The sequence below is a fragment of the Salmo trutta genome, chromosome 6 (genome assembly GCF_901001165.1).
Source record: "Salmo trutta chromosome 6, fSalTru1.1, whole genome shotgun sequence".
Taxonomy (NCBI): domain Eukaryota; kingdom Metazoa; phylum Chordata; class Actinopteri; order Salmoniformes; family Salmonidae; genus Salmo; species Salmo trutta.
The window spans coordinates 15,177,529-15,193,910 of NC_042962.1; the positions used below are offsets into that span (position 1 = coordinate 15,177,529).

Below are 16,382 nucleotides of genomic sequence, written 5' to 3' on the forward strand. Positions count from 1 at the left end.
GTTAGCTCAACCGTCCCGCGGGGGTGACACCAATCCCGTAGAGGCTAATAATGTAAACCATGAAAATAGTGTATTTGCCAGACTGGGTAATACATTGTAATTACCTTAAGCAACTTGAATAGGCTAAAGAAATGCAGAATGAGTGTGCCATCCTCATGAGCTTGGGCAAAACAGGAGGCATTCAAACCGTGTGGTGGTTGTTTGTGTTAATGCTTTATCATATTAGATTTAATTAGAGACTAAATCTTGTGTTTAGAGTGGCTTTATTGACACACTGTTTTAAAAACGCACTATGGCACACAGCAGTTACTGAGCAAATCTGATTATTCCATGAAAACTGGCAGATAGAAAGTGTTTTCTTGGCGTTCATACATTTGTCTGTCTGTAACCAGAGCCTGTGAGTAATAAATAGAACAAAATAGAACACTTAGTCTTGGAAACAGATCTACGTGACAGAGCCTGGCATTCATTCAGAGGTGCTAAAACATAGAAAAACATGCAGAAGTATTAATTTCACATGAACTCTCATGTACTTTCAAAATGGCTATTAATTGGCACACATCGCAATGCAGTTTGAAACAGAGATTGTTTGTTCTGTTTCTATGCAGAAAAAATGGCATTATATCCAGTCAGAACACAGTACGCTCTCTGTTACAACCCCAGAATGCGGTCATTAGCATTAGACTTTGGCTTTGAGGGCTGAAAAAGTTAAGTACACTTAGTTTAATGTGTCCCTGAACAGTATTGCATGACTCTGGCTGCACTTAGACAAGCAGCCCAATTCTGATATTTTTTCCACTGATTGGTATTTTGGCAAATCACATCAGGTTTTTTTTCAGAGCTGATCTGATTGGTCAATAGACAAATGAGTGAAAAAAATATCAGAATTGGGCTGACTGTCTAAACGCAGCCTAAAGGGAGAACAGAAACTAACAGAAAACGTGCATAGCTAAATGTGCAGTGCAATCATCAATCCTTTGAGTGACACACAATTTGTCCTATCTCACTCTCAAACACACATCCCTCATTGTCTTTCTCAGTGGCAGTTCTGACACTTTGGGTGACATTTTTGGTTGTTGATGTTGCAGCGGCAGCCTCCGCTGGTATCTCCCGGACCCTGGGAGGAAACAGAAGCACATTAGATATTTTATTGTCACACCGGATAGGTGCAGTGAAATGTGTTGTTTTACAGGGTCAGTCATAGTAAAACGCCGCCCATGGAGCAAATTAGGGTTAAGTGCCTTTCTCAAGGGCTCATCGACAGGTTTTTCACCTTGTCGGTGTGGGTATTCGAACCAACGACCTTTCAGTTACTGGCCCAACGCTCTAACTGCTAGGCTACATGCTACATTGGACAGGTAGCAGACAGATGTGAAATGTCTGCATTACAGGTGACCGGAGGAGCACAACCATGCAGAGCTAAACTGAATTTGACAGAGACAGGAGGGGCAGGCTCTTACCCCTGGCCCCCAGCGAGGCCCTCTGGTGACCCAGCAGATCTCACTGTGACAGACAGTGCAACGCAGCCAATCACAGCCCTCCTTTTTCTGCACGATGATGCCGCACTGAGGGCAATGCATGGCCTCCCCGGAGAGGACCAGGGTCTGAGAGAGAGAGACACAGGTATTACATGTTAATATAACAGTTATATGTTAATATGATATGAGCAAAGTCTTACAAACCTGAAAACGAACAATCCTTCCCCTAAAATCTCATTGTCCTCAATGCTTTGCTGAAATCGATCTACAGGTATAAATTATGTGTGTAAAAGTGTCTGTGCGTCACCTTGAGCAGATCTCTAGTTCTGCGGGCTGCCGAGTCGTTCTCAGCACGGGTCGTAAGGTCATCCTGGTACTGCTTACAGTCCATCCCTTCATGAATCGCCTGAGACAGACAGAGTAGAGAAAGAGGTCTGTTCAAATCCATGGTGTATGCAATCATTGGTGAATGTAAAGGTGATGTGTGTGTACCTTGCAGAGCAGGCAGTTGTGCTTGTTGCAGACGGGGCAGTGGAACACGTTGACGGTGTCCTCGTACACACACCACCCGGCACAGTCTGGGCTGGCACAGTGGTAACTGCCCTCACAGCGAGACTCTGCCACAGACAAACCTCTCTGCAGCCAGCGCTCGTACTCCTCTTCCGACACCAACTGGTAGGCAGGAAGGAACGAAAGAGCAGAGGGGAGAGAGATGATTAGATGACTGATGTATCGTGGGTTTTCTGGTTTGCATTAGCCAGGCATTAGGCAGTGCGTTATAACAGTATGTCTCTAATATCCAATGGGCCATCGTGCAGCTACTATTAAATACATTAGAAAGAAGCCAGTGATGTCACCACTCACGGCTCTGATCTCTCTCCCCTGCAGGGTGCAGTCACAGGCGTATGTGTCATCACGGTAAGGACAGGCCACTTCCGGGTCCTCACACATCAGGACTACTGAGCGCAGGCAATCTCTGTGAACACAACACACTGGTTCCATCTCTGCAGAAGCATCTCATCTCACCCACGCCCTTCTTGCACAGTTCGAAATCCCCCCCAACACAATTCTTGTAGAAAGGAAGAATCCGAGGGGTGTAAGCAATACGATGTTATAGCTCCACTTAGCAGCTCTCTGGCAGGCTAAGTGGAGTGTCCACCACATTGCTAATACCACTCCAATGCTTTCAGATCAGCTAGTGTCTAGGTGGAGGGTCATGGGGGGGGGGGGGGGCGGGTCACTAGGTGGAGGGTCATGGGGGGGTCACTAGGTGGAGGGTCATGGGGGGGGGGGGGTCAGGAGGGGGAGGGTCACTAGGTGTAGGGTCAAGAGAATTGCGGACTGGGATACGGTCTCCTATGTCTCTGAGTGGTACCTGCAGAAACAGTGGAGACACTCTCTGAGCAGGACTCCCTCCCCAGGCTGCAGGTCCAGGTAACAGATCCTACAGTCCACAGCATCTGGGTTGGGCACCAGGTCCTTTCCATCCAACATCACCAGCCGGGCAAAGTTCTCCCTCCGCTCTGCTTCCCTCGCCTGGGGTGGTGGGGATCCACAATATACAACAACACACACGTTGAACACGCACGTTTGTACACACACATCGTTCAAACACACAGACAGACGTTCATTTTGTTCAAAACAGCATTTTATTTTCTTGCTTTATTACAGTTAAATACACATTTTAAATTGCAACAACATGGATGTTTTTTTGTTCTACATTCAGTCAAAAGGCCTTCATTATTTATTAAATTGTGCATTTTGAAAGTTAATACATTAAAAACAAACAGCCATTGAAGTTGTCCACTTGATGACCCTGACTGTAACAAACAGGCACAGTGGGCAACACAGCAGTTCTTTGTCTTCTCTGAAATAGTAGGTTTCAACTGGTTGGCACACACGAAGCAAACTAGGCCTACATGGATTTGCAGTATAATTACATAATTCATTACAAACATGCAAAGTTACATTTACATTTCAGTAATTTAGCAGACGCTCTTATCCAGAGCAATTTACAGTAGCAATTATAATTAAGTGCCTTGCTCAGGGGCACATCGGCAGATTTTTTTCACCTAGTCGGCTCGGGAATCGAACCAGCGACCTTTCGGTTACTGGCCCAATGCTCTTAAACGCTAGGCTACCTGCTGTCCTATATACAAAGTCTTCGACATAGAAGAGCCATGATTCTTTCATTTGCTTAAAAGTCATACAAACACACTTCTGTGCAGATAAACATACACTACATGAACAAAAGTATGTGGACACCTGCTCGTCAAACATCTCATTCCAAAATCATGGGCATTAATATGGAGTTGGTCCCCCCCCTTTGCTGCTATAGCAGCCTCCTCTCTTCTGGGAAGGCTTTCCACTAGATGTTGGAACATTGTGTGGGGACTTGCTTCCATTCAGCCACAAGAGCATTAGTGAGGTAGGGCACTGATAAGCGATTAGGCCTGGCTGGCAGTCGGCGTTCCAATTCATCCAAATGGTGTTCAATGGGGTTAAGGTCAGGGATTTGTGACGGCCAGTCAAGTTCTTCCACACCAATCTCTACAAACCATTTCTGTATGGACCTCGCTTAGTGCACAGGGGCATTGTTATGCTGAAACAGGAAAGGGCCTTTCCCAAACTGTTGCCACAAAGATGGAAGCACAGAATCGTCTAGAATGTAATTGTATGCTGTAGTGTTAGGATTTCCCTTCACTGGAACTAAGGGGCCTGAACCATGAAAAACAGCCCCAGACCATTATTCATCCTCCACAAAACTTTAGTTGGCTCTATGCCAGCTTTACACCACTCCAGCCCACGCTTGGCCTTGCGCATGGTGATCTTAGGCTTGTGCTCGGCCATGGAAACCCATTTCACGAAGCTCCCGACGAAACATTTATTGTGCTGACGTTCCAGAGGCGGTTTGGAACTTGGTAGTGAGTGTTGCAATCAAGGATAGACCATTTTTACGCGCTAAGCACTTCACCACTAGGCGGTCCCGTTCTGTGAACTTGTGTGGCCTACCACTTCGTGGCTGAGCCGTTGTCGCTCCTAGACGTTTCCACTTCACAATAACAGCACTTACAGTTGACCGGGGCAGCTCAAGCTGGGCAAAAATTTTACAACCTGACTTGTTGGAAAGGTGGCATCCTATGACGGTGCCACGTTGAAAGTCACTGAGCTCTTCAGTAAGGCCATTCTACTACCAATATTTGTCAATGGAGATTGCATGGCTGTGTGCTTGATTTTATACACCTGTCAGCAACGGGTGTGGCTGAAGTAGCCTAATCCACTAATTTGAAGGGGTGTCCATATACTTCTTTATATATAGTGTATTTGTATCAAACAATGTCAGAAGGTAGGTAGCCACAATGCTATGTAATGCACAGTCACTGAGATTCTGTCACAACATGAATGAGTATTGCTCAGTAGCGTGAGTGTATGGGTTGAAGAGAATGTTTACAGTGGCAAAATATAGAAAGTGTGTGTGCGCGTCAGTCAGTCAGTGTCTTTCTGCGATGTTACGGAGTGTGTGTGTGCCTGTAGTCCTGGGCCAAGTTTTCCAGTAGTGAGTCATTTTGAGCACCGGCGCCCCTCAGCGCCTCTCTTCTCCCTTTCTCCTTCAAAAAACAAAGAGACAGAAGAGAAGAGAGTCAGCCTTAGAGCCCATCCTACCATCCCTGCTCTTCTCAACTCTGCTACCCCTACGGAGCCTACCTTTCCCCTAATAAACCTTTCCCCTAATAAACCTTTCCCCTAATAAACCTTTTCCCTAATAAACCTTTTCCCTAATAAACTATGCACTGTAATTAACTGTAAACTGTGTGCAAGACTGTATGTGTTTGTCTAGGTTTCTACCTGTCCTGTTGACACTGTCTGACAGCTTGCATTTCCTGCTGTATGCACCATTTGACTGTGTTTATGTGCACGAGTGCGTGAGTTTGTGTATGTGTTCATGAGCATAAAACATCCTACCTGCTGGTACTGTCGGACAGCTTCTTTCTCCTGCTGTATGCGGTGAAGCTCCAGAGGGTCTGGTTTGTAGCTCCCAGGAACAGTATAGCTCTCTGGACGGTCTGTACTGCAGATCTCACAGCCAGGCCGTGTGGGCTTGTTTATGTACGTGCAAGAGGGGCAGGCCCAACCCTGAGACACACAGCGAGACTGTCTTTACAGGTGTGTTGCTGGAAACCTACTGTATGTCAACTTACCGCATCTAGGTATGCATGCATACCTAGATGAAATCCATGTAGCAGAGTGAAATAGTTAGTCAATTAATACCAAGGGGTACTGTACAGAGCTTGTGTGTACCTGAGGCCCTGATTTCTTAGGGGTAAGTGCTTTGTTGAGTTGCGGCATCTCCAGGTTGATGAGGTCTTTGATTTCACTGATGTTCAGCCTCTCTGCCCCGGCTCCATTTGGCCCCGCTCCATTTGAACCTATTGGAACAAAGCTCGGTCAGGAGGAAGCCAACACAATGGGTCCTTCTGTCAATGGTGTGTATGTGCGTGCATTTGTGTGAGTGTTTAACAGTGTCACCCATGCTGCTGTGGCTCAGTCTGGGGGGCAGGGTGCTGTAACCCCTCCAGTCCTGGGATGTGGGGCCGTTGCTTGGGGTCTCAAGAGGAGGGGTAGCGGGGGTGAGGAGGGCTCTTTCCTGGTCCTGCTGGAGCAGCTGCCGTGTGAGACGGGCGTGGCGGGCAGAGAGGAGGTACAGGAAGGCCGTGTCTCCATCCCTACGCACCCCGTAGGACGCGAGAGAGCGCTGGTCGGCACACAGACACTGGCCAATCACCCAGCGCTGCACCCGCGGATGGAAGCCATACTCCAGGAATACCTAGGGGACAGAGAGAAAAGGTACAAAAACTAAAAACACAGGCAGAAAGTAGGTTTACATTATGATGAAACTATTGTAGAGCTAGATACTGTTAGAGATCTGAATTCAAACTTTTAAAAAAAGAATATTTTATTTAAGCTGTTCAGACTGACCTGCTGCTTGAGTATTGCGATGGTCGCGTGGGGGGGGACTTTCACTGTGACACAACAGGAAGATGAAGAATCTTCGACCACTACAGCCAAGCTTTCACAGAAAGATACAATCGTCATGAACTACTAAAATATGCATTTCCTGTCATCGCACCAGTTCACACAATATTCAGACTTCTTCAATAACTTCCTGTTCTATTACCCAGTAACTTGTTTGCTCTTAACTCTCTCACCTAAGCTCTGTGTCTCCGTAGCTCCTCTCAGAGGGCCGGATCTTCAGCTCTGCCTGCTGACGAGCCAGGGTGGCAGCGTAGATGGAGGCCGCCTGGATGTCACCAGCCTCGATGGCCCTGGTCAGCTCAGCACACATCTCCTCTACAGATGAATGGACACAAGGTTGAAACACAGAGTCCGGGACAGTGAGCAATTGAAAAAAAGAGTAGAAACTTGGCCAATACACTACTGTACACACACACACACCCACTGAGGGCTACCTGTGCGTGGTAAGGAAGCGGAGCTGGGTGTCTCCAAGGCCTCCAGAGGAAGTTGTCGGTCATCGGTGGGAGGGCTGTCGGACACTGAGGGGTCAGGAGAGGAGAAGACAGGGGACTCAGGTTATTAGAGCACAGCAAAGATTGGAGGAGAAGACAGTGGAACATCTGAACAAAGAGAACAGAGGCAGGAAGAAAGTAGACTAACCCCTGTGTGCCTCTCTGAGTGATGACATTACCACGGTGGCCCACTCCTGAGCCTCCTGCTCGCAGCGGAAGTTGAAGCTGATGCGGTCGTGAGGGGGCATGAACAAACTCAGCTCGTGGCATTTTGGCGATTTCACCTCATAGTGCACCGACCTCAGGTCAAACTCTGCAATGGACTGGAAGACATGGAGGGGGAGAGAGAAGAAGAGTGATGCTCATTTTATCACACTGAAATTGGCTGCCTACCACTCTTTGTTTCATGGTAGTATGTTGACTTTAGGTATTGCATTGATGTCATGTTGGAATGACCTTTGAGCTCTGTTTTTGGGAGAGAATGATTGGACAGCACTGCAGCCTATAGACCTAGTCAATGGGAATGCCTTTGGAAAGTATTCAGACCCCTTGACTTTTCCACATTTCTAAAATTGATTAAATAAATACAAATCTTCATCAATCTACACACAATATCCAATAATGACAAAGCGTAAACAGGTTTTTAAAAAACAGAAATACCATATTTACATAATTATTCAGACCCTTTGCTATAAGACACAAAATTGATCTCAGGTGCATCCTGTTTCCATTGATCATCCTTGAGATGTTTCTACAACTTGATTGGAGTCCACCTGTGGTAAATTCAATTGATTGGACATGATTTGGAAAGGCACAGACCTGTCTATATAAGGTCCCACAGTTGACAGTGCATGTCAGAGCAATAACCAAGCCATGAGGTCAAAGGAATTGTCCGTTGCGCTCCGAGACAGGATTGTGTCAAGGCACAGATCTGGGGAAGGGTACCAAAAACACAGTGGCCTCCATAATTCTTAAATTGAAGAAGTTTGGAACTACCAAGACTCTTGCTAGAGCTGGCTGCCCGTCCAAACTGAGCAATCGGGGGAGAAGGGCCTTGGTCAGGGAGGTGACCAAGAACCCAATGGTCACTCTGACAGAGCTCTAGAGTTGCTCTATGGAGATGGGAGACCCTTCCAAAAGGACAACCATCTCTGCAGCACTCCACCAATCAGGCCTTCATGGTAGAGTGGCCAGACGGAAGCCACTCATCAGTAAAAGGCACATGACAGCCCGCTTGGAGTTTGCCAAAAGGTCTGATGAAACCAAGATTGAACTCTTTGGCCTGAATGCCAAGAGTCACGTCTGGAGGAAACCAGACACCATCCCTACGGTGAAGCATGGTGGTGGCATCATGCTGTGGGGATGTTTTTCAGCGGCAGGGACTGGAAGACTAGTCAAGATCAAGGCAAAGATGAATGGAGCAAAGTACAGAGAGAGATCCTTGATGAAAACCTGCTCCAGAGCACTCAGGACCTCAGACTGGGGCGATCGTTCACCTTCCAACAGGACAAGCACACAGCCAAGACAACACAGGAGTGGCTTTAGGACAAGTCTCTGAATGTCCTTGAGTGGCCCAGCCAGAGCCTGGACTTGAACCCGATCGAACATCCCTGAAAATTGCTGTGCAGCAACGCTCCCCATCCAACCTGACAGAGCTTGAGAGGATCTGCAGAGAAGAATGAGAGAAACTCCCCAAATACAGGTGTGCCAAGCTTATAGCATCATACAAGAATACTCAAGGCTGTAATCACTGCCAAGTGTTTCAACAAAGTACTGAGTAAAGGGTCGGAAATACTTATGTAAATGTGATCAGTTGGTTTTATTTAAATATAAATTAGCAACATTTTCTAAAAACCTGTTTGTGTTTTGTCATTAGAATAAGGCTGTAACCTAACAAAGAGACAAGGGGTCTGAATACTTTCCGAATGCACTGTATAACTACACTACCGGTCAAGTTTTAGAAAAACCTACTCATTCAAGGGTCTTTATTCTTACTATTTTCTACATTGTAGAATAATAGTGAAAACATCAAAATTATGAAATAAAACATATGGAATCATGCAGTAACCAAAAAAAAGTGTTAAACAAATACAAATATTTTATTTTAGATTCTTCAAAATAGCCACCCTTTTCCTTTGACAGCTTTGCACACTCTTGGCATTCTCTCAGCCAGCTTCACCTGGAATGCTTTTCCAACAGTCTTGAAGGAGTTCCCACATATGCTGAGCACTTTTCCTTCACTCTGCGGTCCGACTCATCCCAAACCATCTCAATTTGGTTGAGGTCGGGGGATTGTGTTGGCCAGGTCATCTGATGCAGCACTCCATCACTCTCCTCCTTTGTAAAATCGCCCTTACACAGCCTGGGCGTGTGTTTTGGGTCATTGTCCTGTTGGAAAAACAAATGATTGTCCCAATAAGCGCAAACCAGATGGGATGGCGTATCACTGCAGAATGCTGTGGTAGCCATGCTGGTTAAGTGTGCCTTGAATTCTAAATAAATCACAGACAGTGTCACCAGCAAAGCACCCCCACACCATAACACCTCCTCCATGCTTTATGGTGGGAAATACACATGCGGAGATCATCCGTTCACCCACACCGCGTCTCACAAAGACAGCGGTTGGAACAAAAAAATCTCCAATTTGGACAAATTTCCACCCGTCTAATGTCCATTGCTCGTGTTTCTTGGCCTAAGCAAGTCTCTTCTTATTATTGATGTCCTTTAGTAGTGGTTTCTCTGTAGCAATTTGACTATGAAGGCCTGATTCACACAACCTCCTCTGAACAGTTAATGTTGAGTTGTGTCTGTTACTTGAACCATGTGAAGCATTTATTTGGGCTGCAATTTCTGAGGTTGGTAACTCTAATGAGTTCATCCTCTGCAGCAGCTCTGGGTCTTCCATTCCTGTGGCGGTCCTCATGAGAGCCAGTTTCATCATAGCGCTTGATGGTTTTTGCAACTGCACTTGAAGACACTTTCAAAGTTCTTCAAATGTTCTGTATTGACTGACCTTCATGTCTTAAAGTAATGATGGACTGTTGTTTCTCTTTGATTATTTGAGCCGTTCTTGCCATAATATGGACTTGGTCTTTTAACAAATAGGGCCATCTTCTGTATACCACCCCTACCTTGTCACAACACAACTGATTGGCACAAATGCATTAAGGAAAGAAATTCCAGAAATTAACTTTAAACAAGGCACACCTGTTAATTGAAATGCATTCCAGGTGACTACCTCATGAAGCTGGTTGAGATAATGCCAAGAGTGTGCAAAGCTGTCATCAAGGCAAAGGGTTGCTATTTGAATAATCTCAAATATTAAATATACTGTGATTTGTTTAACACTTTTTTGGTTACAACATGATTACATGTCTGTTATTTCATAGTTTTGATGTCTTTACTATTATTCTCCAATGTAGACAGAAAACCCCTTGAATGAGTAGGTGTTCTAAAACTTTTGACCAGTAGTTTATACTGGACAAAATTACAAAGTGTTGGTCCTATATTTCATGAGCTGAAATAAAAGATCCCAGAAATGTTCTATACGCACAAAAGCTTATTTCTCTCAAATTTTGTGCACAAATTTGTTTACATCCCTGTTAGAGCATTTTGTCCTTTGCTAAGATAATCCATCCACCTGACAGCTGTGGCATATCAGGAAGCTGATTAAACAGCATGATTGTTACACAGGTGCACCTTGTGCTGGGGACAATAAAAGGCCACTCTAAAATGTGCAGTTTTGTCACAGAATACAATGCCACAGATGTCTCAAGATTTGAGGGTGCATGCATTCGACATGCTGACTGTAGGCATGTCCACCAGAGCTGTTGCCAGATAATTGAATGTTAATTTCCCTACCATAAGCCGCCTCCAACGTCGTTTTAGAGAATTTGGCAGTACGTCCAACCGGCATTACAACAGCAGACCACGTGTAACCACGGCAGCCCAGGACCTCCACATCTGGCTTCTTCACCAGCGGGATGGTCTGAGCCACCCGGACAGCTGATGAAGCTTTGGGCTTGCACAACTGAAGAATTTCTGCACAAACTGTCTGAGACCGTCTCAGGGAAGTTCATCTGCATGCTTGTCATCCTCCCCAGAGTCTTGACCTGACTGCAGTTCGGTGTCGTAACCGACTTCAGTGGGCAAATGCTCACCTTTGATGGGTACTGGCACGCTGGAGAAGCTCTTCACAGATGAATCCAGGTTTCAACTGTACCGGGCAGATGGCAGATAGCGTGTATGGCGTTGTGTGGGCGAGCGGTTTGCTGATGTCAACATTGAACAGAGTGCCCCATAGTGGGGTTATGATACGGGCAGGCATAAGCTAAGAACAACGTAAACAAATAGCATTTTATCGATGGTAATTTGAATGAGATACCGTGACGAGATCCTGAGGCCCCATTATTGTGCCCTTCATTCTCCGCCATCACCTCATGTTTCAGCATGATAATGCACAATCCTGTTGCAAGGATCTGTACACAATTCCTGGAAGCTGAAAATGGCCAGCATACTCACCAGACATGTCACCCATTGAGCATGTTTGGGATGCTCTGGATCGACGTGTACAACAGCGTGTTCCATTTCCCGACAATATCCAGCAACTTTGCACAGCTATTGAAGAGGAGTGGGACAACATTCCACAGGCCACAATCAACAGCCTGATCAACTCTATGCTAAGGAGATGTGTCACGCTGCATAAGGCAAATGGTGGTCACAAGATACTGTCTGGTTTTCTGATCCATGCCACGAGCTTTAAAAAAAGTGACTAACAGATGTATATCTGTATTCTCAGTCATGTGAAATCGGTAGATTATGGCTTAATTTATTTATTTCAATTGACTAATTTCCTTATATGAACTGTAACTCAGTCAAATCTCTTGCGTTTATATTTTTGCTCGGTGTATTTTGTTGAACTATAAATTGTTTCAAATAACTGACAGTTCAATGAATGACAGCCAAAGGTAAGCATGAGACCAGCGGTAACCCTCTGTACACATGTCTGCCTGCCTGCCTTGGTAACGCTGGTAATAATAAAACATCACGTGACATGTAACTTTACTCCATCGAGTTTTAGCTGACAATTTCAAAAACTATTTTTAATGAACAGCATTTTGTAATTTGTCAAAAAGCAATAAACATTATTTGTCAACATGGCTGACAAATGAAATGAATTGAAATCCGCCTTTAACCCTTCTCTCTTACCACACTCCGACCCGTTGTTCCGCTGGTGTCCCGTAGCGTGAGACGGAATTCCCCGGACTTCCCGGGGTCCATACTGAGCTGTAGACGGAGTGACTCATCACCTGCCCCAGGAAGACACAGCGGCCGAATACCAGAATGGCAAACTGATACCCGTACCGACATCAAGACGGTATGGCAGCCAGTTTGTGAGGCCCCATAGCCAGGGATAGATGAGGACGGGTCCGGCGGTGGGGTGTGAGTAGTCCACCCGCCTGAGCTCAGCGACATTCCACCAACAGCCTCATGCAGTGTTTGGAGACGTCAAGACACCGTTACCGGTGTGTTTACCACCACGCCAATATTGCCAGCAACGATTGCTATTAGTATTCCCATAAAATGTGCAGTTTCATCGTAGTCCCTCCATTTACCAAGCTCACAACAACAGAACCGATGAACGACCAGCTACCAGGAAGTGCGCACTCTGTGTCACTGTTTGTTTGGCTGGCTCTCTCGTGCTGCCAGTGCCAATCATTTGCGCCCCCACACGTTGTATCCATGTACTGCACAACATGGCTTTTCTGCAGGTCCAAAAACGTTTAATTTCCTACATTTCTCAAAATCAGGTTCACAAATATACAGTATATGTGATGTACTCCTATACTAAATTGTATACGTATTTTTTAAACTTGGACCTGCAAATTGTAGTGGAGACAATTGCGTATATGGTTGACCTACTTTCAAAAAGACATTAGCAGATAGAAATGTCTGAGGACTGCAGCACTAATGTCATGCCATGAAAATGTTGCTTTTTTGGCCCCACAGTTGTAGTCCAACAACTCAAACAGCTTCTAATCCAGTGTTCCTTCATTTAGGCCTGGTGAAACAGCGACCCCCATTGTTTACCTTCATGTGTGCGCCAGTGGAAATAGAATACACATCCATTGAAGATGCCTGGAAAAGTCCACATCGTATCCCTGCACTCACATACTAAAATGGGGGAAGTCTGGTCCGCTCTGGTCACTTCCTCTTGCTGTACGGAGCTCAGTCAGCCAGCCTGGTCCTGAGATGTGCGTAAGGGAATTTCCAATTTGGTACACCCAACTTTTAACCTAAATCCAATGACATGGAATTCAAGTTAGTTGACAGCTCAACCAAATATAAATCGAAACTAGACGTTGGAATGACGTCTGTGCCCATGGGATAGCACTGTCATGTCGGTTACAGTTTATGTTTTCACTAATTGTTGTTATCGATAAATATTTTCTTATATCAGGAAAAAGTAAACATTGTCTGAAGTTGCTGTTTGGTTTTTCCGGACCCTGACATTGGAGTCAGTCTTAATTAACCCCTTCCCTCCCGTGCCATCATTGTATGAGGGCAATTTGAGTGTCACATCTGCTCAGTGAGTTCAATATTTACCTTTGTTTGCACTTCCGTTCAAAACAAAGCCACTGGTGTTATAGTTCCGACCCTAACCCCGACTTAATGTTACACATCAATATGAAATAAACAGTGCTAACTGGTATGAGTGTATGTTTTTGAACATTTCCCTGAAGAATATTAAAATAAATCAAAGCAACTGCATTCACCCATAGCTCAAAGACGCCAGATCATCACCATTCAATTTAAGTTGGTAAATAGTATGTTACGTTGTCATCAAATACACTTGGAATAAGCCAACCCTTGAAACCCTATTGTTGATTGATGGCGGAAATAAAGATAAACGTATTACTTTTGGCAAATTCAGCCCACCAGCTATGTGAAAGCTAGCAGGATACATAGATCCTTAATAGAAACTAGGTTGAGTCATACAAAAAAATCCCAGCAGTTAGTGAGTGTTTGATCTCTGTATACTGAGTTTACAAAACATTAAGAACACCTGCTCTTTCCATGACATAGACTGACCAGGTGAATCCAGATGAAAGCTAAGATCCCTTATTGATGTCACTTTTTGTTTTTCACGCTCAACAGTTTCCCGTGTGTATCAACAATGGTCCACCACCCAAAGGACAGGAGGGGACTCAATATTAGGAAGGTTTTCTTAATGTTTGGTATGCTCAGTGTATATCCCTCTCCCACAGGGCAGTCCATTGAGGAGATATACCGGTCTGCTAATGTGTTCCTGAAGAGGGGTGCCATGTTTCACTATGATGAGCGCCTGGGCCTGCCCGATATCCCCTGCTTCACCTTCTGCTCCCGAAAGAAAGACAGCAGATCAGGGCTGGGATTCAATCAAACCCAGTAGCTACCAAAAAAAAACAATGGCGTAAATACAGAAATGCTGGTTTGTTTGAATTGAGCCCCATGTCAACAAAAAAAAGCACCCTTAAAAAGTACATATTAAGTATTTCTCTTGCATTAAATGCACTTCACGTTACAGGGTGGGAAAGTGTTTGCTATGCTGTTAAATGCATTGATAGGATAGATAGACAGGTGCATTAGCAGGATGCACTGTAGCACAATGGTGTGCAGAAGGGAATTATACATTTTATAGATTCATGATTAATATAAAGGTTTGGTTCACTTGGATGTGTTTCTTAAACTTTAAAATAGGGTGTATTTATTTGCAGAACTGATTGTTTATGAAAAACCATTTAAGTTGAATCTGGACTACCTACCATGGGTGAAAATGTTGCTCTTATATTGTGAAGTACCTATTTGGACACATTCCTGTGAAGTGCATGTTATAACCTCATTCTTCCTCTGCTCCCCTCTTCAGAGATGACTTGATGTGCATGCTGTTGTGGTGAACCAAAATGGCTACCACATTGCCTGCTTCAATCTCACTTTAAGAAAAAAATAGGCCAAGGAGAAGGTTTAATGTGAATTAGATTACGTAGGGAGGAAAGGAATAAATACATTGTGACCACACAATTATGTACCGTTTTTGGATAGTGTGTGTAAATGTTACTGACATACTGTAACTCATGATGTACTTAGATATTAGCTGTTTGCAACACTAAAGATTAGTAATTTGATAATTGTATATATTTAATAATTTCAGTTTGTGACAAAACAAGCAATGTAGAGAATCATTGTACCATCTAAACCACTGAAATATCGTTTCAATTTCCAAAAATATTGTATTTTCAGCTGTTTGAAGCTGGTGTACAAAACCGAAAGTAAAAAAAGCAAAGGAAATGTAACAACAGAAAGCATAGAAATAATGCATATAGACTTGCTTTCAATGAGAATGACAGATCTATAACTAACATTTCTATGTGAATTTGGTCGTCAGCTCAAAAATTACATATTGCAGTTTTAAGCCTTGTCCTGGATTTACAACCCCTTTGAATTAAGAATCTCCCATAAAAATACTTCTTCTTAGTCTAGGACTAGGCTTAGTCTGTGTCCGGCAAACTGGCCCATAGTGAACACAAGATGAAATGCTTGATTCAAATAGACCTGCACCATAATTCAAATAGCATGCATTAGATCCATGATTTGTGAAGGTGCATAATATCTGTCCAATTACAATTTGTTAATGTATAAATCCTGTATTAAATGAGTTCTTTGCCATTTGCTCTGAATTTCAGGTTCTCTGATTCTGTTCATTGATACAGAGTTCAACATACAGTAGAACAAGTTATGTTTATAAAAGTTCTGACTACTGGGGATTTCAAAATGACAACTCGTTCTTAAAATAAAAGCTTCAAAGGCAAAAATGACCTCTGTCCGAAATATACTCTCTGATTATGCAATCCCCTACAGAAGGGTAGTAAGCATACATCAGCAGTTTTCCATTTTGCCCACTAGATGTCCTACTCTTTCCAATGTGAGAGTAGAGAAATACACAACGTTCCATGCCAAATGTGAGAAGTTCCTTTTATTGTTGACATAATAATGTGCGGACACACTCTTTTCACGCCACTTCGATACATCTATGACCGGAAGTGATTTTCCCTAACCCTTTTCCTAACCTTAACCGGGGTAGGCCGTCATTGTAAATAAGAATTTGTTCTTAACTGACTTGCCTAGTTAAATAAAGGTTAAAGAAAAATCAAATAAAACCTAATTCTCCTAACCTGCTAAATTAATGATCCTAACTTGCTACGTTAATCCTCCTAACCTGCCATTAAAAAGTAACTTCCGGTCATAGCTGTACAAAGTGGTGTGAAAAGAGTGTTTCTCAACAATGTGTGAACCCGTTACTGTATCCTGTTTAAATCCATGTCACTGTTTTATTAGTCAT

The 16,382-nt window shown here is 44.1% G+C and overlaps 1 protein-coding gene and 1 long non-coding RNA gene across 2 annotated transcripts; one reads left to right on the plus strand and one right to left on the minus strand.

Annotated features, from left to right (window-relative positions):
• Positions 1-246: 246 nt before the first annotated feature.
• Positions 247-12,808, minus strand: shrprbck1r (sharpin and rbck1 related). The gene is made up of 14 exons (XM_029755436.1): positions 12,212-12,808; positions 7,152-7,326; positions 6,947-7,030; positions 6,686-6,827; positions 6,456-6,546; positions 6,006-6,303; positions 5,778-5,905; positions 5,442-5,612; positions 2,854-3,014; positions 2,343-2,454; positions 1,971-2,150; positions 1,786-1,884; positions 1,461-1,604; positions 247-1,117 (listed from the first exon to the last, which is right to left on the minus strand). Exons 1-14 carry the CDS (start codon positions 12,476-12,478, stop codon positions 1,037-1,039), a joined length of 2,133 nt encoding a protein of 710 aa, XP_029611296.1. The 5' UTR covers positions 12,479-12,808; the 3' UTR covers positions 247-1,036.
• Positions 12,809-14,296: 1,488 nt separating this feature from the next.
• LOC115195523 (uncharacterized) lies at positions 14,297-15,716 on the plus strand. The gene is made up of 2 exons (XR_003878709.1): positions 14,297-14,523; positions 14,910-15,716. It is a non-coding gene; the product is annotated as an uncharacterized LOC115195523 (long non-coding RNA).
• Positions 15,717-16,382: the final 666 nt, after the last annotated feature.